At 48.9% G+C, this 23,680-nt stretch overlaps 3 protein-coding genes across 7 annotated transcripts; 1 reads left to right on the forward strand and 2 right to left on the reverse strand.

The window, feature by feature from the left end:
• Positions 1-385: 385 nt before the first annotated feature.
• Positions 386-4,893, reverse strand: LOC108033053 (N-acetylneuraminate 9-O-acetyltransferase). The gene is made up of 3 exons (XM_017107180.3): positions 4,381-4,893; positions 3,706-3,802; positions 386-3,601 (listed from the first exon to the last, which is right to left on the reverse strand). Exons 1-3 carry the CDS (start codon positions 4,685-4,687, stop codon positions 1,378-1,380), a joined length of 2,628 nt encoding a protein of 875 aa, XP_016962669.1. The 5' UTR covers positions 4,688-4,893; the 3' UTR covers positions 386-1,377.
• Positions 4,894-4,968: 75 nt separating this feature from the next.
• On the forward strand, positions 4,969-12,296 carry LOC108033054 (vesicle-associated membrane protein-associated protein B). 4 transcript variants are annotated; one of them, XM_017107184.3, is made up of 6 exons: positions 4,969-5,133; positions 5,580-5,788; positions 8,037-8,189; positions 8,256-8,365; positions 8,790-9,131; positions 9,896-12,296. In XM_017107184.3, exons 2-6 carry the CDS (start codon positions 5,728-5,730, stop codon positions 10,049-10,051), a joined length of 822 nt encoding a protein of 273 aa, XP_016962673.1. In that variant the 5' UTR covers positions 4,969-5,133; positions 5,580-5,727; the 3' UTR covers positions 10,052-12,296. The 4 variants fall into 4 exon arrangements, with proteins under 4 accessions (XP_016962673.1, XP_016962670.1, XP_016962671.1 ...); XM_017107181.3 differs by having other exon boundaries at positions 4,973-5,408; XM_017107182.3 differs by having other exon boundaries at positions 4,973-5,209.
• Positions 12,297-23,452, reverse strand: LOC108033052 (protein lava lamp). Of its 2 annotated transcripts, XM_017107179.3 has the most exons (10): positions 23,383-23,452; positions 22,820-23,068; positions 22,686-22,757; positions 21,633-21,713; positions 17,565-21,566; positions 17,386-17,502; positions 13,253-17,315; positions 13,073-13,190; positions 12,820-13,010; positions 12,297-12,756 (listed from the first exon to the last, which is right to left on the reverse strand). In XM_017107179.3, exons 2-10 carry the CDS (start codon positions 22,871-22,873, stop codon positions 12,629-12,631), a joined length of 8,826 nt encoding a protein of 2,941 aa, XP_016962668.1. In that variant the 5' UTR covers positions 22,874-23,068; positions 23,383-23,452; the 3' UTR covers positions 12,297-12,628. The 2 variants fall into 2 exon arrangements, with proteins under 2 accessions (XP_016962668.1, XP_043949262.1); XM_044093327.2 differs by lacking the exon at positions 23,383-23,452 and having other exon boundaries at positions 22,820-23,376.
• Between the last annotated feature and the right edge of the window lie 228 nt (positions 23,453-23,680).

Raw genomic sequence — 23,680 nt, forward strand, 5'->3', positions numbered from 1 at the left:
AGAGGGAATTTTTTTTTAATTTGCCTATAATCGAGATTTAAGAGTTGGTTTTTGCTTAAATTTCGATGTCTAATAATTGGTTAATATATAAAAAACTAGGCTCTGTGGGTTTAAGAAATATTTACGATTTTAGCCTATAGACAAGGCTTTCTCTCAGTGCAGCTTAGACTTAGTTTGCAGCGTGTCAATTAGCGCAATCCCTGCCCCGTGCGACTCCGACTTTTCAGCATTCCGCCATTCCGGCATTCCGACATCCGTGTGGATCCGCTTTAAAGGATGCCCAGTTCAGTGGCCGCCAGTCCGTCCACACAGTGGGTTTTTTTGCGAAAAGTGTGATAAATTTTCCGGTCGATGGCTTCCGCCCGGCGGCTCACAGTGTGTCAAATAAGTATATATCCATTGCTTTATTCACTTGCTTTATACATACATTTGGTTTGCCGCTGCTTGTGTTCTTTCTTACTGAGTGAGTGTGTATGGCCGGGTGAGTTGTTAAGTAATTTGTGCAAAATTTAATTAATTCTATGTTAACCCTAGGTTGTATACACATAAGTAAAATATGTATATATACATATATATCTTTGCAGTTTAGTGTGTGTGCCTACAGTGCGTTTCAGAACCATAAGAATATTGCCTAGTTAAGTTAAAGCCATACTTTCCGAAATTTGCATCTATGGCATAGAAACAAATCTCCATTCAAGGCAGTTATTTGCATAACCCTGCTGATAAGGTTAGTTCTTAAACAAAAATATACAGAATATTTGGGAGCTTTTCATCTTAAAATTATAACGAATTAAGGTACTTAGGTTGAAACAAAATATATTGCTTTTCAAAAAAATATTGCTACAAAAAAATATTGCATTAAATTAGATGTCGAATATCGAGTTATCTAAAGATGTAGAAAGTATTAACAAAAATCGCAAATCGCGCAAACATTTAAGTAAAGTTTAAGTTCCCGTTTCGAGACTTGGCTATCATTTACTTCTTATAGCTATGACACGCACTATATAAACTAGGGTGGTTCGATCTGTAAAGATATATGAATAAATAGGAGTGTAGCGAAAAATAATTTGAATGTAATGTTTTCTAGAACACGAACTAGCATTAACAAATTGAATTATTGTCTTGTCTGAATTTCAACAAAATTGGCATGAAATATTGGACCTAAGGTCCCAAGAATAAACGCGTATCTTTTAGAAAGAGTTGAGATATGGCAAAGGGATTTTGTAGATTTAAAGCTTGCATATTGAACCGATCCACCCTGGCGTTAAACACTTGTATTTGCTCTTATTGCTTTCTTTTTGCCGAAGGGGCTTGTCTAACTATCGAATACTTTGGGGTCACTAACTGGGCGGCAATTGGATTGCATATCGCTCAGGATCAGAACATGCCGTCCGACCGGGCGACGGGTATGAGCACGATGAGAAAGATGACGAAGTTGCGCATGACCAGCCGCCAGTCGCTGGGCACCGCATACGGCAGCAGGATCTGGGTGAGCCGATGCACCTCGTGCGAGGCGCACACAAAGATGAACGACGTGATGATCATGTTGAGCGTGGGAAAGCCGGGCAGCAGCACCAGCACACCATGTCGGTCGGCGGCCAGCCAAATGTGATACTGGCAGACGAACAGCTCCAGCGAGATGCGGCCAAACCAGGCGAAGAAGGCCGAGTAGCGGGTGCGCAGGATGCCCGAGATGTTGCGCAGGACCACATAGCCCACAATGGGGATGAATAGGATGTACGAGTGGATCTCCTCGCAGTTCTGCACGTTGCGGCAGAGGAACGAGAACGAGGTGTACACCCCGACACCCAGCAGGGCTAGCAATGTGACCGATATGGAGGTGCGTCGCGAGAACAGATTCCCGTGGTTGTTGTCATCGAACACATTGTACTTCTGTGCAATGTGAAAGCAGGCCGCGTAGATCATGCCAAAGGCCACCGTGTACCGGTCCAGCTTCCACTGGTGCCACCACTCGTGCAGGTCATCGTCCGTGGTTACGAACAGCGCCTTCCACGGTCGCGTCACGAAGATCCGTTCGAAGAACACCTCCGACATGAAGAGCACCGTGATGCCGCCCAGACAGCCAATGCATTTGCACACCAAATAGAGGTAGTGCAGCGGATTGGCGTCCACCGAGGCGGATGAAATCCGTGGCGGCAGGGCGAGCACAAAGTAGACAACGCACAGCCAGAAGGAGAGCAGCGGCACAAAGTAGTAGAACTGATACGGCCGGTTCATGCAGAAGCACAGCAGCACGCTGAGAAAGTTGGCACGGAACATGGCCTGAAAGAAGCGCACGAACAGCGAGCCACTGCCGCCGGTCTGCCACAGGTGCGTGAAGTGTGTGTAGCCGGTGAGGAAGAAGTAGCCGGAGATCAGCAGCTTGATGTGCATGTGAATGGGCAGCACGCGCTGTGCCCCCGTCATATAGTATATCAGCACCACCAGCAGTATCCAGCCACGCAGCTCATCGGTTTGATCGCGATTCAGCACCTTGGTGAACCGCGAATCCTCCGTGAAGAACAGCCCCAGGGCGAAGACATAGCCCACGGGTATCCAAAAGCTAAACTCCGAGTAGTATTTGTTCTCCTTCATGAAGAAGTTGGTGCGATCGCAGAGGTAGAAATAGGCCAGAATCAGGCCCAGCAGTGACAGAGCCACCATGGGAGTGCCATAGTCGGTTATCAGCGCGGATAAGGCATTACTAGGTGCTCCGGCTCGTCCTCCTTCGTGCGCTTGCTGCTGATGCTGCTGCAAGGGCACATACAAGGTCTGACCACGCAGGTGGAGCAGCCATCTGCGCAGGCACATGCCGCACACGAGGGTCATGCAGACGCCGAACAGGGCGTAGGCCACAATCTGAAGCGTGGTGTGCGGCTCGGAGCTGCTGCAGCAGGTGCCATCGTTGTAGTTCATATAGTCATTGCAGTACATGTTCCACAGCAGCTGGACCTCCAGGCGCTGGCCATGGGCGCACAGCTGGTGGCCATCGATGGCGTTGTCCAGCAGGCCGTTGGCTATGTGCCAGGCGGACTCCCAGACGCTGGCCTCCGTGTAGCGGAACACGCCTCTGGCCACGTAGTTCAGGCGATCGATGTGCTCGTTCTGCAGCAGCTTCCAACTCGGCGGCAATTTCTCCTCGTCCACGCGGTCGGCCAGCTTCCAGAGGACTCTGGATGTTTGCGCCACCAGGCGATGAAATGGGGCCACCAGCAGGGTGAGATTGGCGGCATATTGCCGCAGCACATCGTCTGTGGTGTTGCCAGCGAGCAGGCCGGCATAGGTGAAGCCCACCACATAGACGGAGGACAGCTGCTTCTCGGCCTCGAGGCGGTACAGCTGCTCCACCAGCGCCGGACTCACCTCCTCCGCCCGTATGTACTGGGCCAGCATGTGCAGCTTCTTGTCCTCGAAGCGGGCCGAGCCATCGGTCACCGAGCCGTTGTTGTCCTCCTCGTCGGCCACCTCATCGGCGGCCAGCGGCAGACGCAGTTGCTCCACAAACCGCTCGTAGAGCAGCCGCACACTCTCATCGCCGATGAACACAAAGTTGTTCTTGTTGTCGAAGAAGGCGAGGTAGCGCAAACAGCGCCTTGTGTCACTGTAAGCACAACAAACACCATACATAATGAGAATTTCGGCTGGGGTGAGTCATTAACGAGGTGGATGGGGTTATCTGGGCGGGAATGTGGGTTGATTACTCACGTGAGGGAGTACTTGTGCACCATGCAGCCGTACGGCTGCCACTCGTTGTCGCCCTTGAAGCGGCCCTTGGACAGCAGCCACTGGCAGGAGTCGCTGCCTGCGGAGAAACAGGACAAATCAATATCAATAGGAGAGTGACAGGGGCCGGAAAAGCGCCTTTATAAGCACCTGGGGAGGCTTTAGTTCCTAGAAATGCTATCTAAGCTGGATTGGTAGTGGTAAACGGTGTTTGGTGTGGCAAAACAAGGCTTTCTTACAAGTAAGATATTATTATTTGTACAAACCAACAAGATAAGTATAAGATTTTCTTTACGATTTCATATATATGAGATTGAGTTTTATCCATAAAGTGGAATTATTTTTAATGACCCTCAATTAGTCATTGCTTTAAGTTAGTTGTGTTATAAGCACAACAACAAGTCAGAGATGGGATGAAACTGACTCATTATCTTAGGATAACAATAAAATATACTATGCTTTATGAAAGAGCTAACAAGGAAAGTTATTATTTAGCTAACTAGGCCAAAATGGTAAGTCCTATATATTACATGGTTTGATTTCCGAATTGTCATGGTTCTTATATATGGTTTGTAATGGGAAACTATAGATCTGGTATCTAAACCTCGCGGGATATGCATAGTAAACCTATTTATGTGTTGGAATCCCTGCACCCACCGTAGTTCCAGTTGAGCAGGCCGTGGTAGACGATGAATCCGAGCACCAGGAGCAGGGCCACCTTCTTGGCATTGGTGGCGTTCAGTTGCTCCATGAATATGTCCGCCTTGGTGGGCATTCGCTGTCCTCCGGCGGCGCCGCCAATGCAAATGCCACCGAGCTCGGGACTCGCGGTGGCTCCGTTGCCGCTTCCACTTACGCTTCCCGCCGCTCCAGATGTTCCCGGCGCAGGTGCTCCTCCTCCGCCGCCGCCGCCGCCGCCCCCGCCGCTTCCACCATTGCCGCCGCGCAATTCGCGAAGCTCCATAATTTATAAGCCCGTCTGGCGGCGCTCCTGCTCCGCCTCTCCTGCCACTCGACGGTGACAAAGGTTCGCCCGCAGATTATGGTGTATCCGGGCTACAGAATGGGCATGGTTTCAACCCAGTTTCGCTCGAACCGACGCCACTTTTTGCCCTCTGCTTTGCCTTATTTTACTTTACTTTTGGTGGGCATGTCGAAAATATATCAAAATTGCGATATATCGATATTTTAAATTGTTTCAAACATTGGACAGCCCTGGTTCTGGCTTTAATCGATAACACCGCGCCCAGCCTGGTCACACTGCTCTAGTGACGCATGCGTTTCAAGCGGTTTTTTTCTGGCAGAATATCTGGCTTTTTTGCATGTTGCATTTGCAACTGAAGTTTTTGCAGAAACCGAAGCGTGAAAACCCACGAAAAGCGAACTAATCGAGAGGAAAATCAACTGAAAGTCGGTGAAGAGAACGCACGTTGATCGTAGTTACCTTTTTCCCGAAATTTTCTGCAAGAAAAGCCCGTGAGTGCGTGTGAGTGTGACTGTCTCTCTCTCTCTCTCTCGCTCGCTCGCTCTTCCTTATTTTTTTTGTCCATGCGTGTGTGTGTGGTCGCATAAATTTACCGATATTTCGCCTGTGAGAGCGAAACGGGTGAAAGAAAAAAGAAGAGGCGAAGAAGAAGCGAAAAACAGCAGCACTTTCGTTGAAATATTGGGCAAAAAACGCAAACGTAAGCGAAAAATCAAGAGCAAGTCCCTGTTTTTTACACCAGTACAACTGTGTTTTTGTGCGTTGCGTATGTGGGTGGGCGGTGTGTGTGTGTGTCTGTGTGCGTTCGCTTGTCCCATCTCCTTGTGTTTGTGTGCATTTTTATAAAATTTCGTGTGCATTTCCCTAACAGCAAGCAAGAACAACAAAATAGCTGGGCGAAAACAGGACGCACAACCGAAAACTAAAAACGAAAGAGAGGCGCAAAGCAGAGAGCGAAATCCACAACAGCAACAACAACAGCTACTACGACGACAACAACAACAGCAGCAGCCGCCACAATGAGCAAACACTTTGATCTTCCGTTGACCATTGACCCAGAGCATGAGTTGCGTTTCGTGGGTAAGTTCACGCAATTTACTTAATATATTTTATGAATCGGTGAATAGTTCGGGTGGCGGGCGGGTGGAAAGGTCGCTGCATATCGACCAAAAAAGCCAATTCACCTCCAATTTGTTGCAAAGAGCAAACTGCAAAGTTCGCCCCGTCCCTCTCGCTCTTACGCACACCGCGGCGGCGTACTCCCTCTCTCGCCGAAATATGCCCATCTCGCTCTCCTGCTCTCTCCCTGGCTTATCAATAATTTCCGTTGTTTTTGTTGTTCTTTCACGTACGATTTTTGGACACATTTTTGTGTTTTTGTTGGGTCTACGTGTTTCGCCTGCTCTTCCTCTTTCCTCTTAGTCTTGCTCTTTTATTAATTTCTTTTTATTTTATTCTTGATGCCGGCAGCTGGCGTCGCTCTCTTTCTCACTTGCACTCGCCGCTTCTCTCCCTCTCTCGCACAGGGTCGTCCTGCGTTTTTGGCTAGCATTTTATTTTTACACGCAAAAACTTGTCATGGGCCATTTTCATTTTTTCTTGTCTTTTACTCTTTGAATTTTGGCTAAAAAGCAACAGCAGTAGGGGCAACAACAATGCATATGACAGCACCAAGCTGGCACAGTGGGGCAGGGCAGGCTGAAAACCATACCTCTAATATATTACGATTTTTTTAAGTAAACTAAATAATTTAATTTTTGTTTTGTGCTAGAACAAACGTATTTTGATTAATATTTTGTAAATAATTGCAGGTAATTAATCAGGTTTTTAATCATTTTAAACCTTACGCGTAATTTTCAAAAAAAGGTTATCAAATGCCTAATCATAGAAGTTCATATTAAGTCTAATGCATATTAAACAAATGCATAATGCATTAATGCATATTAAAAACATGAAAATATAATTAAACTTAACGTTCCTTTAAAGTAAACAAAAACCATGCCTTTCCTCCCACTGTGCGCAAATATTTTAATATTTGTGTGTGCGCGCGTGTGTGTGTGTGAGCCTTAGCCCCATTCTTGTGCTCCGCCCCCTCCCCCCGGTTCCCGTTAGATCGCCAAGGGTGTGGGCGGCGGAGGGCGCAGGGTGGCAAACACATGCATGACGCGACTTTGTCTAATGAAATTTCCTTGGAGCAACACACTCTCACACTCGCACCGCAAACAGCACACGCACATGCCATGCTAAGAGAACAACAAAGTCCGTGTTACTATTCCATTTGTTGTTTTTGCCTTTATTTTTTGGCTTTGCTTTCCACCGCTGTCCGAATTGATAAAAAAATTACGATCGATTTTTAATTGTTACCCTGCAGATTAAAAAAATCTATTCCTAATCACATACAAATGGTTGTGTTTACTTTAAACAATTAATTTGTTTTCTATAGGTAATTCATTATCAATCATTTTCACCTTATAACCCATTTGATAGTACAAAATACTTATCAATGATAAGGTTACTTCATTTTGTAGGGTACTCAAGGTACGACTACCCGGTATTTTAGTCTGTTTTTTGGCTTTTGTGCCGCTTTTCGATTTTGTTTTGCTTTTAATTCAATTAATTTGAACTTGCTTTGGCCAATGCACAGTGGGCCATGCAAGACGAATTTTGACCAAAAATGGTTTTTTTTAATAGTAGCTTAAAACTTGTAAAAATATTTATAATACCATAAATTCAATATAGCGCACTTATTTCTCAAAAATTTATTTAAGAAAAAGTACATTTTCCTGTATTTTTTTTAGGTCATTTAAGTAAGGTTAAATTCTTGGGTCTGCCCTATAAGAAATATCTTGAAAATATACTGCATACATTTAAAATCAGCTCCATTTAAATGAAATAAAAGAACTTTTTTTAGGTGCTTTTTAGGCCTAATGAAAAGTGAGCTTTCTGGCCCAGTGTGCAGTGACGCAATGAGCGTGACGTGACACAAAAATCAGGGAGAGTGAGGAAAAGCGGGAAAGAGGGAAAGCAGGGAAAGTGCGAAAGTGGGGTGGCTGGCTGGGTGGGGCCATCATCAATAGCGTGTGACTAATCGGGTGCATCCAATAAGAAGCGCGATAACGCCTGCATTCAGTTCTAAAAGCGCGATAATGCCAATTATGTGTATAAACAAGATCATGAAGGGAATAACTTTAATACTGGTAATACATATCCTGACATGAGTAATCATTAAATTCCATATAATCATAATATAATCAATATATAATCATTAAAATCCATATAATCATAAATATCCAAACTTATTTTTAATTATTTCTTTACATTTTTTCAGGTCCCTTCAACCGCCCCGTCGTCACAATCATGACTCTGCGCAACAACTCATCTCTGCCCCTGGTCTTCAAGATCAAGACAACCGCCCCGAAGCGCTACTGCGTACGTCCAAACATCGGCAAGATTATGCCCTTTCGAACGACTCAGGTGGAGAGTGAGTATCCTTGGACTCCAAGGCCCATTTGCAGAGTTATTAATCGGGTTCCCTACACTTCTTTAGTCTGCCTGCAGCCATTCATCTATGATCAGCAGGAGAAGAACAAGCACAAGTTCATGGTGCAGAGCGTCCTGGCACCCGTGGATGCTGATCTGAACGATTTGAATAAGTTGGTGGGTGGAAACAGTAATAATATAGCCATACTAGCCATATTATAATGAACTACAAATAGGAACATACTTAAGCGCCGTTTGTTGAACTCACACTAAACCCCTAAAACCTGTGGAGACTTAATTATAACTCATGGAATTATACATGATTTTCTACTCTATCATCACAATTACCTCTCGAACTTTAATAGTTGTCAAAATATAAGCAATTTTTTGTTGTCTTCTAATCATTAAGTTGATAAGATCATTTTGTGAATACATAGGAGCTCTTTTTTTTCTCCCTTAGTGTAAAATTTAAAAGCGTATTATATGTTTTTAAAGCTTTTTATGACGTTCAAAATATAGATGTATTTTTCTGTGACTTAGGATCATTTAAAAAATTGAAAAGCATATTCCTAAACGCAAATCTTGAACTCTTCGCCCGCAGTGGAAGGAGCTGGAGCCGGAGCAGCTGATGGACGCCAAGCTGAAGTGCGTGTTCGAGATGCCCAGCTCCGAGGCGAACGCGGAGAGCACCAGCGGCGGCGGGGCCAGCGGCGTCGGAAGCGGAAGTGCCGGCGGCGGAAGTGTGGGCGCCAACACTAGCTCAGCCAGTGCCGAGGCGCTCGAGAACAAGCCGCAGCTCTCCGGCGAGGATAAGTTGGTGGTTCCCCAAATGCAGCCCCCAATTCCGGCCGATACAGCAGAGTACGTGGAGTCGCTGACCGGAGAGATCAACTCACTGCGTGAGACAAACAGAGAACTGCGCAAAGAAGTTCTGCAGTTGAAGGTAAGCAGCTGAGCTGTTTGATTATTAAAAGTTGTTGATGGTCATATTAGGTCGAAAAATGACTCTGATTTTGGGATTATTATAGCTATGAACATGAGGAGTTAAAATTTAGAAATTAAGTAGATTTCAAAATGGGAAATACCCTTTATATGTATTGTTTTTGTTTTTTTTTTAAGTCTTAATTCTGATATTCTTTGTGTAAATCTTCAGAAATGTTAAGAAACTGAAGCTGAAACAATAGTGGGATTAATGAATACATATATTTTTTTTTAATTTAAGATTCTTTGATTTCATATTTATTATTTTGTCTATATTTACAAAGTTTAAAGTGTATTTAATATTGTAAAGTATTTAAAAATTGTTTAGGTGTGGCACAATGTACATATATAGATTATTGTTCTTATGAAACAATTTTTTCAAAGCTTTTAATAACTATTATATCTATAATTATATATATATATACGAGAAATTAGCTTTAATGTGACTAGTTTTGATAAAAACATATATATTTTTAAATTTCTATAAGTTGTTCTGTACATCTGATATGTTGATTTTGATCTTCAGAATATTAAACATATCAGAAATAAGAAGTCTATAAAAATAAAGTAAGGAATTCAACTGAAAACTTTATTTAGCTCATTCGCAACTATCAGATTCGGTTGAAAATGAGCTTAAATATTAGATAATTACAATTAAATACAGCCATAACTAAATGGCCTTTGCATAAGACCCCTATTAACCCGCTTCCACTCCTCGTTTTGCAGGATCAAATCACACGCTACCGCAGCTCGCCGGCCGTCAAGCAGGTGAACGAGCCCTATGCCCCAGTTCTGGCTGAGAAGCAGATTCCGGTCTTTTACATTGCAATTGCCATTGCTGCGGCCATCTTCAGCCTCCTGCTGGGCAAATTTTTTCTCTGAATGCCATAAACGAACGCCAGCAAGCATGCGATATGCAACGTGCAGCAGCAGCAGCAGCAGCAGAAGCAACAACATCAGCAACAGCAACCACAGCGGCAAACACCATCAAACAGCAACTAACAACAACATCAACCACAACGAAAGAACAACTAGAACAACAACATCAGCAGCCGCAGCAGAAGCAGAATCAGAAGCAGTAGCATTGAAACCACCATCGGCAAAGGAAGCGAACCTTGGAGGAGAAAGTGTAAAGCTGACAAAATCCAAAACAAAAAAAGAGAAAGTCAAGAACAGCAGAGAAGTGGAAAAACTCTATAGGCGAAGACGTAAAAAGTGCTTGAGAGAAAATCTCACAAGGAAAATATTTAATGTTCACTTCTATATAGATCCCATACGTATATTGCTCAGATTTTCGATTGCATTTCCTTTCGCTATGATTAATTTGTAAGCATTATAGTTTTTAATGTTCGGAACCCTACGATTTTTTTTTATTCGTTTTCGATGGCATTTTAAGCGGCTAAAGTGAAGTTCTTCAAAGATCTTACCAAAATTACAATTAAATAGAACCTATCATACCTTTTCGACGAGCATACAAAATATATAAAAAAGAGAAAACACAAACCTGTTACTTAAGTGTGAGAATAAAATTCAGTTTTAATATTTTTTTGTTTGAATCCCAACTTTTTTTTTTTGTTGTTCAACCACCGGTCTTGGTGATGTAAAATTTGAATCGAAAAAAAAAAGAAAAAACATGAGCAAAATGCAAAACAAGCAAAAAAGCGAAAAAGAGGAGCACTTGTGTGGAAAACCAATCAATGAAAAGCTTCAAAAACCAAGAAAACATAAAATGCTCTGCAAGGCCGACGCGCTCTCTAAGGGAAAGTTGCTTCACCCCTCCTCGTCCCATCTCTCTTTCTCACCGTCTGTCTGTCCCCCTCTAAGTCCGCGCGGGAACTATGCATATATATATAAATATTTATATAGAATCATTATTGTTTTTGGTTGGCATTTGCATTTACTAAGTTTCGTTTTAGTCATTTCGGTGGTAGCATTGCCACAGCCACAGCCACACACTACACACACCACTCACTGAACGCTATATATAAATATTATACGAATATAATGAATTTCTATAAGCAAACCTTTATGTAATTTGTGTTGTTTGCCCAGGCAGGAATTGAGAAGTTCCCGGGCCTAGAGAAAAATGCATAAACTATATCTGAAACGATATATATAAGAGAGAGAAATCAATCAGCTTATGAGAACCACAACACACACATTTGACACAGGCAACACACACATCCCTAGACATATTAGATCCTCACCTACCGCCCCCCAAAAACTACTCGCTTTGGACTTGTAATAACCGGGTACTAACTGGCGTTGCAACTTGTTTTAGACCATCCCTTCGTTTTCCCGCCCCTCCACATATTTTACTGACCTTGTTTGTGGTTACGACCTTTTTTTTAAGCCATAGTTTGCAAAGCATTGACAAGGGGTATATAGATTTATACAAGAAAATATATATTCGCCGACATGCATGATCGCTGTATCTGTATTTTCATGGGCATGTGGACAACAACTCGTATTTAAATGTTTAACTAGAAATACAGAAAACAAAAGGGAAAACCTAAAATTAAATTAAAGAGAAGAAAGGAGAAGTGAAAATAAAAGCAAATGATAAAGACAGGCAAATCATAAGCAAAATGTACTTGATGTCAGCTGTAGCAAAAACAAAACACAATATATATGAGCATAATAATACAATTACACTTACAATAATAATAAAATGTGGAAACGGAACCTAACATTCGACAATTGTTTCGATACGTTCAACATTCAGTGGCATTATTTAATTGAAATCAATTCAACACACTCTACACTCACACCCAAAGGAGTCTCCTCGCAAAGGGCCGCAAAATCAAAGGATGGCATAGAAGTCGCCGGTGAAAGCGATGGGAAAAGATGATCACAACACACATACATACACACACACACACACGAGAAAAACAATTATAATAATTACAGCATGAATCTTAAAAACTAAGTGTTTTTTTCTCAAAGGAAAAATAAAATGAAACATTGTTAATTAAACATCAAATATCATTTGAAATAAATTTAAATAAAACGAAAGACGGTTGGTGGGCTGATGGTTTTCTATGTCCCAGCTGGCAGGATGATATACATGTATGTAAATTAACCCACGAAGATCATTAGTATTTGCGAATAAAACATTCAAAGCATATTTGTTTTATATCTGGATTTTGGTTTAATTGCTAAATTCTCTTTAGTTAGATTTTCTGGTTTCTCTCTTCTCCATCTTCTGCTTCGTTTCATTTCGTTTTGTTTTATACAATTTTTACATATCTACAACATAAAACGGCTTGGGGGGCAGGAGGGCTGTTTCGCAGCTAGCCAAGGTACATAATATCGTATAAAGAGCTCTAACGCCATCGCCGCAACGCCCTTGTCCGCGCCAGGAGGGCCAGAGCTTAAGTTACAGTAGTGATTCGTAGTTAAAGTGCTAGGCGCAGGGGGCTTCCGGGCATTGGGTTCTCGCCGGGATTGCGGAAGGGGCTAGCCGGAGGCCTGGTGAGCCGATGATGACGACGCCGCCGCCGCCGCCGCCGCCTCCTCCTCCTTGTTGCTGCTGCCCATGATCCAGTCCATGAGCATCATCGAGGGCGAGCGAAAGCCGGACTGAGCTGTGGATGGGCATTTGGGTTAGGTCATGGTGAAATGCTGATACTCCGGTGGCTTCAACTCACAGAGATCCACGCCGATGGGTGCCGGTGCTGGTGCTGGTGCCGGTGTAGTTGTAGTGGCTGTTGCCCCTGCAGATCCGGCTCCCTGCTTGGCCATGTCCTTCTGCAGCTGCAGCATCTGCTGGAGGCGCTGCTCACGCTCGTCCACGATGACCTTGTCCTTGGAATGCTTCACCGTCTGCAGCTCTGCAAGCCTGGAAAGTAGGACAACAATCTTGAGTTCTTAATCCCTAATCCTTGCTAGACTATCACCCACTTCTGCTTGAGGTCACTGCCCGCTGCACTGGTCGTGGAGCCCAGGAGCTCGCTGCTGCTGCTGGCTTTGCTGGGACTGCTGCCCGAGGCGGCCGAGGAGGAGGCCGTGGCACCGGGTGCTATATGATTGGAGATCAAAATAGGTTGGAATCAGCTGTCTAAATAAGGCCAAGCCACTCACGTTCATCGCTGACGCGACTGCGCTCCGTTTCCAGCTGGCGCAGGGTGTCCGATAGCTTCAGCTGCAGGTGGTCGCGCTCCTCGAGCAGCTGCACCAGCTCCACGATCATCTCCTCGACGCGCATGTCCCGCTGGTGGAGCATCATCAGGGCGTAGTCCAGATCCGCTTTGAGCACATACTCGGGCAGTGGTTCGTTGGCATTCAAGGGTGGTGGTCCGCCCGCTGAGATGGCAGCCGGATTGCCAGCAGATCCGCCGCGATTCTGCAGCCGGAAGGGATCGTACTGGGCGGCCAGGAGAGCATACTCCGCCGATCGAATGGCCAGCTGCTCCTTGAGCGTCACTATCTCCATTTCCTGCGTTTCCAGAGCCTTTTGCATCTTCAGCATCATGTCGCCGGAGGCTTCCTCCTGCGTGGATTGCTGACCCTGAACCTGGGGCTGTTCCTTCTGCTCCGCCTGCTGCAGCTGTTGGGTAATCTGCTCCAGCTGCGCCTTGAAGGCAGCCTCGCGCCGACCCAGGTGCTCCTGCCAAACGCTCTCCACCTCGCCGCACTTCTGCTTCACCAGCTGCTCCCACTGCTGATTGATGGCCGCCAGATCGGGAATTTGCTGTGGCTCGGGATTCTGGACAGGATTTTGCGTTTGCAGTACCTCCAGGGAGCGTCGCAGTTCGGTGATCTCGATGTTTTTGGTGTCCAGCTGGAGCAGCGTCTGCTTCATCCTGTCCTCCAGCTCCAGGCTGCTGAGAACATGGTTGTTCAGCACGCGCAGCTCCTCCTCCATGTCGGCCTTCTCCTGCTGAAGCTGTTGGCACTGGACGCGCAGCTGTTCCACTGCTTCCCCATCGCCCGCTGGCGGAGGCGCCGCGGACACCTGGTTATCCTCTCTGTCCTCCTCCAGTTGCTTGACCTGCATGCGCAGCAGTTGCAGCTCCTGGTTTTTGGTCAGGATCTCGAAGACCAGCTTCTCTGTTTGGTCCTCGCGCATCAGCTCCTCGATGCGTTGTTTCAAGTGCACAATCTCGGCTTCCTTTTCCTGCAGTTGCGCCACCTGCTCATCGCTCCTGGCGTCGACGTCAAGCTGGGCCTCTTGCCTTTGGCCACTCTGACGCAGTGCCTCCAATTCGGCTTGGTCGCGTGTGCGCTGAGCCTCCACTTCGGCTAGATGGTGGCGCAGTTGCTGAAGCTCCTGGAGATGATGGTCCTGCTGCTGTTTGAGTGCTCTTAGGTGCTCCACTTCCGGCTGAAGGTTCCTCAGCTGCTCCACCTCCGTTTGCAGGTTCCTCAGCTGCTCCACCTCGCTCTGGAGGTTCCTCAGGTGTTCCTGTTCCAATTTTTGGAACTCCAGATGATCCTCTTGGATTTTCTGACTGCCCAGTTGCTCCTGCTGCACTTTGAAGCTGCGCAGTTGCTCCAGTTCGGATTGAAGGCCACGCAGGTGCTCCAGTTCGGCTTGGAGGCTTCTTAGGTACTCGACCTCGGGCTGGAGGCTTCTCAACTGAGTCACCTCCGCCTGGAGCTGTCGGAGGGACTGTACCTCTGCCTTCAGACCCTGTAGTTCCTCCACATTGCTCTGAGCCTGCCTCAGCTCCTCCACCTCCTGCAATCTTTCCCTGAGTTGCTCCTGCAGGGTCTCCTTTTGCGACTGGACCTGAGCGGCGATTTCCTGGGCCACTTGGCCCAAACGTCGCTCCTCTTTCAGCTTCTCTTGCAGCTCCTGGCACTCGGCATTCAGATCCTGGTTCTCCGCCTGCAGGTTTTCAATCCTTGCCGCTTCATCGCCGCTTAAGGATGAAGAGGCGGCAGGAGCACTGGGAGTAGCTGCAGCAGCGGGCACATCCCACTGGTCCAGATGGTTGAGCTTCTCCTGGAGCTCCCGGATGCGCGCCTGATACATCTGCACGTCCATGTCCTGGCGCTCCTTCAGCTCCGCCATGCGATCGTTGCCTGCGGTCAGGACATCAATCCTCTTCGTTAGCTTCTCCTTTTCCAGGGCGTGCTGCTGCAATAGCTCCTCTGCCTTGGCTTGACGGGATTCGTGCAACTGAAGCTGGTGCTTAAGCTCATCGATAATGGCAGAGTCCAGGTCATTGTCCACTGTGACTGTGGGCGTGGCTGTCGCCGTGGTCGTTGCCTTCGTTTTGTATTCCTTCAGGCGCCTCATTAGCTTGGCCGCCTTGGCCTGCAATTCGGTTTTCTGCTGCTCGGCACTGGCCAGCTGCAGCTCCAATTGGGCGATTCGCGCGTGCAGGGGTTCCACATCCGTTTGCGGCGCCTCGGTGGCGGCACTCGCCCAGGGATCCTCGTCCACACCCCAATCGATGGATTGAGTAGTCGGCTCCTGATGTTCCTGCTTTGGCTGGCAGAGATACGCCTTTTTGGGCTGAATGAGAGGCTCCTCCACTGGCTCCGTTTGCGGCAGGCCCAGGTCCAAGTGGTGACTCACTGCGTCGGGCACTGTTTCCCCGCCAAAGAACATGTCCAGCGTGGGCGCTGCCGCCGGCTGGATGAGCTTCTCCAGCGCCGCCAAGCGCTCACGTTCCTCGTTGGCCGTCTTGATCTCGGCCAGCTGCTGATCGCGTTCCCTAAGCAAGTTCTCCAGCTCCCTGAGGCGCTGCTCCAATTGCAGGCGTCGCTCTTCCTGTTCCGCCAAGCTCTGGTTGCGCGCCAGCAGCTTCGTTTCCAGATCCTGGGCATGCTTCTCCAGATCCGAGACATTCCGCTGCAGATCCTCGATGGTGGGTGGCGGAGGAATGTGCGGCGGAGCACTGGCTGCCAGCGAGGAAACCCTTATGGGCTGGGCTATTTCATCGAAGGGCGAGGGAGCGGCCAAGGCATCGCCGCCAAAGAAAAGGGAAGCTGGAGGCGGATGCTGCTGAGATGGGGCCACAGGATGATGGATCTGCTGCTGCTGGTTCTGCTGTTGTCTGGCCAGCTGGGCCTGCAATTCGCTCAGCTGCTCGGCCAACCGCTTGTTCTCCGTTTCGATGTACACCTGGTCGTCCGTTTGATTCTGGCCCAGCGTGTCCAGCTCGGCGATCTGCTGCTGCAGGGCCTGCAGCTCCTGGCTGTGGTTGGCACAGAGGGCGTCGATCTGGGTGCGCAGGTTGTCCATTTCGGTCTTGTCCTGCATGACCTGCATGCGCAGCTCCTGGAGCTCCAGCACGTCCTGCTCGGCGCAGTCCTGCTGCAGACGCAGCAGGGTCACCTCGCGGCTCAAGTTGGACCGCTCCAGCTCCACCTGCTGGAACTCTTCGTTGAGTCGCTGCAGCTCCTCCGTGCGCTGCTTCACCAGCTCCTGAGAGCGCTCCACTTGCTGGAGCAGATCTCGTGTCTCGGTAGCGGCTCGTTCCACATGGCCATTGAGGTCGCACTCCAGTTCATCGAGTTCCGTGGCCTTGGCGGCCAGCTTGGCATCATAGACCTGCCGCTGGCGCTGCAGATCCGCCTCCTTGGCGGCCAATTGCTGGCGCAGATCGGCCAGCTCCTCCTGACTCTGGCTGCTCAGCTGTTCCCGCTCTGCCTGCGCGTTGGCCGTCAGCTGAGCATATTTGGCCTGCAGGGATTCGTAGTCCGCTCGCAGCTGGGCCAGCTGTTGCCTGGATTCCTCCGCCTCGCTGGCAGCCAACTGGAGCTGGCGCTGCTGAGCCTGCTCCCGCTGGCCCAGCTCATGTAGTCGCTCCTGCAGCTGCTGATCATGCTGACGCTGCTGCTGCTCCTGCTCGCGCTGCGCCTGCAACTGTTGCTCCAGCTCTTGCGTGTGATCCTCGGCTTGCGCCTGTTGATTGGCCTGGCTGGCGGCCTGCTCCTCGAGAGCAGCGCACCTGGCCTGCAGCTCCGACACCTGCGACTCCAGCGACTCAATGTACGAGGCATCCTCCTGCAGCTTGGCCTTGATGCCCTCGTGGATCGTCTCCAGCCGCTCGATGGTCAGCTCAAAGTTGGCCTTGTCCTTGGCATACTGCTGCGCCAGCAGAGAGTGCTGCTGCTGGGCCGCCGTCAGCTGGACACGCAGGTGGTGTTGCTCCCGCTCGGCCTCTCGAAGGGATTCCGCTTGCTGCAGCTTAAAAAAGTTGGGAAACAGAAACATTTCGTTACAGGCAGGCGGCTGACAGTCAACTGATCATACTAACCGATTGGGATTCCAATTGCTGCTGTGTGATCTTGGTAATGGCGCCATCGCCTTCGCCCTCGGCAGCACTGATCCTTTGGCTCTCCAGCTGGGCAATCTGCTGGCGAAGGGCAGCAATCTGTTTTGGGTTACAAAAGACTTGATAATGAAATGAAATATAGGGAAAAAGTGACTGCCCACCTCCTCGTCCTTCTCCAGCTGCAGTTGCTCCTGCGTGGCCCGCTTGGCTCGCACATGCTCCACCGGGCTGTCCTGATCCTGCTGCAGCTGCTGAAGTTCTCGCTGCAGCGCTTGAATGGTGGCATTGCGATGCTTTATCAGCTCCTTGGACTTTTCGAACTTCTTGGACTTCGCCTCCAATTGAAGCCGCAAATCTTCGATGGCGGTTGGCTGCTCCCTCAGCTTCTGTTCGAGACTGTGGATCTCCTGCTGCCGCTGGGAGAGTTCTTGCTTCAGCCTGGAGTTCTCCTGGCCCTGCTGGAAGACTTCTTGCTCGGCCTCTTGGCGCTCGCGTCGCAATTCCTTGTTCACCAGATTGGCATCTTGGAGCTCAGCATCGCGCTGCTGGATCAGCTCCTCCTGCTCCTGGATTTGCTGCTTCAGCTGGCGCAGGGCATCGCGGTTCTCCAGATTGACATGGATCTTGGCCTTCAGATCCTCGTTGAGCTTGCTGATCTGTTGCTGCAGCTGCTCCACTTGCTGGGTATCCACAATGGGCTCAGACTTCGCCGGTTCCAGCTGCTCCTTTTGCTTGACCTCCTCCTGCAGCTCCTGCAGCTGGGTGGTCAGCTCTTGGACCTTCTGCTCGAGCTCGGCATTGTCCTGCGTTCGCTTCTTGAGGTTAAGGGCGTATTTCTTGAGCTTCTCGCGCAGTTCGCGGCTCTTGAGCTGCTCCTCCTGGCGGGCCTGCTCCACGCCCTGGTACAACTCCTGGATTTGCTGGTTCAGGGCATCGATGGTCTCCTGGCTGGAGGCCAGTTCGCTGACCTGCTGGGCTGCCAGGCTCTTGCTGATGCGCAGAGCCTCGCGCAGCTGATCCGGATCCTCCTTGGCCCGCAGTTCCTGCAGCTCCTCTTGCGCGGACTGCAGTTCCAGCATCTTGAGGTTAAGATTATGCTCGTTTTCGCTCAGGTTCTCGATGAGTTGCTGCTTCTGCTCGGCAACGAGAGCCTGTAGGATGCTCAGTTCGCCCTCCAGGGATTCGCCACGTGCTTCCAACTCGCGCCGAATCCTCGTCTGCTGCTCCAGCTGCTTCTCATGGCTCATTTCCTTGGCGTTCAGCAGCTGATCGAACTGCTCCGCCTGCAGTTGGAGCTGCGTGATCTCGGCACTCTGCCTGGCAACCAATTGCAACTGATCGGCCTCGATTTGACGCAGTTCCCTGATTTGCTCCAGTTGCTCCTCGATCTGCTGACGTTGCTCCGCCTGGGCGGAGCGTGCGTCCTCCAGCAGCGATTGCAGTTGCAGGAACTCCTCTTCTCTCTGCGAGTCGTCACCAACTATGGCCAATCGCGGCTCTGCTTCGGGATAGCTATCCCGCAGCTCATCCAATTCCTGGCGCAAGCGAGAGATCACCGCCTTGAGCTCGGCATTCTGGGCGTTCAGCTGCTCGTACTCCGCCAGAGCTTTGCCATTGGGAGCGGTGACGGCCACCACAGTCTCAACGACCGTCACAGTCTCCACCGCCGTGCTGGCCTCTTTCACCTTGTGGAGCAGCTCGCTCAACTGGGTGTGACAGTTCTTTGCCTCCTTGGCCAGTTTTTTGGACACATTGAACTTGGCCTGCCTGTCGTTGGCCTTGCGATAGGCCTCCAATTCGGAGTTGAGCTTGCTCAGAGATTTCTCGCATTTCTCGAAGAGCTCGGGTCCTCCCTCGCCCGCATCCAAGGTGGCCACCACCTCCGAGGATCGCTGCATAGAACTGAGTTCTTGGGAGAGATTGGAAGAGGTGGACGTGGAGGAGAGCAGATCTTTCTCGCGTTCCCGTTGCAGCAACTGCAGAGAGCTGGAACTCTCCTCCAATCTGGCTTGGAGCTGCACATTCTCCGCCGACAGTTGCTCCAGCTTGTCCAAGACCTCTCCGCGTTCCTGGGTGAAGAGTTCCAGGCGTTCTCTCAGCTGGGCAAGAGTCTCACTGGAGGCATCCTCCTCCTCCGTTTGGGTGAGCTCGCTAACGAGACTGGGCCCTGGTGGATCCACCTGCTTCTGCTCCTGGGCATCACCCTCGCTGGCCGGACGCCTTTGGCCAAAGCACTCCAGCTGCTGGCGCTCCACTATTTCAATGGATTCCGCTGAGCTGGACGAGCTGAGCTTCTCCAGTTTGTCCAGCAGCTCCATGTTCTCGTTGATGTAGTGCGTCAGCTTCTTGTCCAGCGTCTCCTTCTCCGTCTGCAGGGTGTCCAGCTGTTGGCGCTGCTCGTGGGCCTCCTGCTCGAGTTGCTGAACGCGTTGCGTGAGCTGCTCCTCCATTTGGGCCTCGCTCAGCTCGGACTCGACGCGGGCAGACTCGTGACCCTGCTGCAGTGCCTCCAGGGCCTGCTGCAGCTCCAGTTTCTGCTCCTCCAGCAGGCGAATGGCCTCCAACTGCTTAGGATTGGACTCCGGCGATTGGGGTGGCTGGTGAACCTCCACCTCCGCCTTCGCCTCCTTCTTCTTTTCCTCCTCCTCCTCCTGCATGTTGGCCAACTGCCATTGGCCCTTCTCGTCCTCTAGGACCGTGATCCTCTGCTGCAACTCCTCGTTCTCCGCTGTCAGCGAAGCCAATTGCTGTTGGCCATCCTGGGACCGGAGCTTCTGCAGCTGCTTCTCCGCCTGCTTGCACTTGAGCTTCAGCTTGATGTTGGCCTTGTTGGATTCGTCCAGCTTCTGCTTGAGCTGCTGCAACTCCTCCTGCAGCTCCTTGCTGGCCGCACTGTCTTCCACACGGTCGTCCAGGAACAGAGGTTTACTGCGGCTGCTCTGGGCCAGTTTCTCCTCCAGCAGGCGCAGATTCACATTAAGCACATTAAGTTCCGTAGTCTTCTCCGCGATCTCTTCACTTTGGGCAGCCATAGCCGACTTCTGCTCCTCCAGCTGTGTGGACTGTGCTGCTATGGTGGCTTCCAGTTCCTCGAGGCGCTGGGAAACAAGCTCATCGCTCACCTGGAGCTTCGTTTGGGCGGCTAACTGCTGACGCAGCTCCTCGTTGGTGGCCTGCAGGTCCGTCAGCTGATTGGTGAGCTCCTGGAGCTGTTTGGCCAGCTCCACGCTCACCTGTGCGTCCGTGGACGCTGTATCCGATTGTGGACTGCTGGAAGACTTCTCGTGTTCTTGCTCCAGCTCCTGATCCCGCTGCCTCTCCCGTTCGCGCGCCGTCGTAAGTTCTTCCTGCAGTTCACAGCGGGTCGTCTCTAGCAGATCGTTGACGTTTTCGAGCTCTGCCAGTCGTTCTCTTAGTACTAAAACCTCTCCCTGGAGGCGGGTATGCTCCTGCTCCTGCAGGTTCTCCCCCTCCGTCGCCGCCTTCTTTTCCACTTCCTCTCTCGCTTGGCCCAGTCGCAGCTGCTCCAACTCCTCATTTCGCTGGGTCAGCGTGCGCTGCAGCTCCGCACCGGAGAGCTCCAGTTGCTCGATGAGATTGGCGCGCTTGGCCAGTTCCGTGCGCAATTCCTGCAGCTCCTGCTCCTGACGGCCCTGCTTCAGCTCCGTGATTTTCATGCGATTCCTGAGCAGCTTCACCCGGCTCTCGTCCAGCGGCTCCTGACCCTGGGCCTCCAAGTCCAAGGCCGAACGGTGGCGGGAAACTGGCGGATTGGAGGTAGACGCCGCCTGCCGCAGATCCGTCATGGAAGAGCCCAGCTCGGCGGTGGTTTGGTGGCCAATGCCAATATTCGACTTTACGGAGAGCAAGGACTTCGCCAGATCCCTCTTACGCTGCTCCAACAGGGCGCGATTCTGTTCCGTGCGCTGGGTGAGCATCAGTAGCTTCTCGCTGCCGCTGGTCTGCAGTAGGGACACATCCCCAGGGGCGCTGTCCTTCGTGGGCGAGACAAGGGGCGTGGAGGTGTCGCCGGAGCGCGTCTTCAGCACGGTGAGCTTCTGTCCCAGCGTCTTCAGCGACTCCATGGAGTCACTCATGCTGGACTTGCGTCGCCCATCCTGCGACTTCCTCAAGGCGCGCTCTTTTAAGGCAGTTAGGCGTTCCTGAAGGGAGGGATTTTGGGTAAAGTAGGGGTTTCAGATGGTGGTGCTTGGGTCTACCCAGCTCACCTGCTGCTTGTACAGATTCTCTTTAAGGCTGTCCAAACGGCCCTTGCCCTCGGTGCCTCTCGTTGTGCTGGCGGATACATTCTGAAAGGTGATGGATAATGTGAATTATACAGGTCACTCTTGACTGCTTAAGGTTCTTACACCTGAAACACTAGCCCTTAGCATCTGGAAAAGTACAAATTCATTGCGAGTATCTACTGTGTCATTACAGAATCTGGATACTTTTATTATATATTCGCATCTCAATAAGATTCTGTATATAACGTCTTCCTTTTAAAATTTCATTGGTAGGCTTTTAAGTTTTGTCCATTAACCGGTCCTAACTATAAAACCTAAATGGTTTGCCTATGAATTCGAAATACATTTATATTTAAACAATAATATAAGAATTATTCAAATTTTTATGTTAAAAACAGTCGTCCTTGACCGATCGTATCAGTTTAATAGAGCTAGTTCATAAAATCCTGTAACTTTAAACAGTTGTTAACTATGAAACTGAAATAATTTATCCAGGAATCCAATTACTTTTAAGTTTAAATGCTGATATAAGACCTGTTTAACCTTTTAAGTTGAAAATAATAATCCTTGACCAATTCTATCCATAAAATATAGTTTTTGCATTAGGTCCTGTAAATTATATCTTGTTTTTTGGGTTATTTTTGTGATAGTTTTTCGAGTTAAGGCTTTATAACGATCCTAACTATAAAACTAGGATAGTTTATCTATTAAACCAAGATAAAATATGATATAACCTCCCCAGTTGAAAGCAACTAATCCCTAATAGATCCTATCAATAATATTAGGTATTTTATAAGATTCTGTCAAAAAAGTATTGGTTCTATTCTCGATAGTCTTTAAAGTTAGGACCATAAAACGATCCTAACTATGAAAACCAAATAGTTTCTCTAGTAAACTAGGATAATATTAGGTTTAAACACCGATATAAGATCACCTCCACCTCTGAACTTGAGAACAAGTAGTGCCTGACTGATCCTAACCATAACATTTGGCTATTTCTTGTAGATAACCTGGACAGTAACCGGATTTACTCACCTGTGACAAGGACAGATCGTTGGAGCTGCCCGTCAAGCGTGCATCCACCTCGCCATATTCGTGATCCTCGGGCTGCAAAGGGGTAAAGTGCTCATGATACTCTTCCTCTATAAGGAATACGAAGTGCAACCCACCTGAACGATGGAGAAGTCGTAGGAGCTCTCCAGGGCAGCCGAATCCTCCGCCATGGTCGTTTCAATTACAAAATAACACTAACTATCCTAGTTACCGGGGATCGTAAAGAAAACAAACCGAAAAACAAAACAAAAAATAGGGGAAAACAAAAAACAAGTCGGGGAATCGGGAATATATACGCGGACTGGCTATCTGGGGGACCGATTATATATCCACGGTGGCTGCGCAGCGCTAGCTATCGACATTGACTGCAACGAGAGATGGTGCACCATGTAGTTGGCATGTATCTTCCGCCCAAGATCGTGTCGGGTTGACTTTAACCCAAACTTTAGGTTTCTTGTTTTATTTTTTATGGAATTCGTGGCACTGACGTGTGCACCTCCTTCGGTGTGTGTGTGCGTGCGGTGCGTGTGTGCCCCGTGTGTGTGTGCGTGCGTGTTTGTTTGCTGTTTTCCCTGGCGTTTCTCGGCGATTTTCCGGCTGGTTCTGAGTATTAGTTCACCGACAACTCAATTGCAGCCGAGGAACTCCTATGTGGCTGCGGTGGCACTCGTATATTTACCAATTCTAATTAATGCCAGCGTAAAAACAATGCAAAACCAGGGCTGCGCAACAACTGAATGGGGTCACTCTGCCCTGGCGAGTTATCGAGTGCCAGGTGGCTCGATAACATTGGCAGCTCCGGCTATCGATTAAAAATAAATTGTTTTTAAATTGGGAAATTAAACTTAAAGAACGGTATTATAGCTAGTTTTAGTAAGCTCAAAATATTAGATTTAACATTATTTGTTAGTATTTACTTACCATTACTTATTTATATTTATAGGAATACAAATGCACTAACAAATGTAGTAAAAGAA

This window comes from Drosophila biarmipes, chromosome X (genome assembly GCF_025231255.1).
Source record: "Drosophila biarmipes strain raj3 chromosome X, RU_DBia_V1.1, whole genome shotgun sequence".
Taxonomy (NCBI): Eukaryota; Metazoa; Arthropoda; class Insecta; order Diptera; family Drosophilidae; genus Drosophila; species Drosophila biarmipes.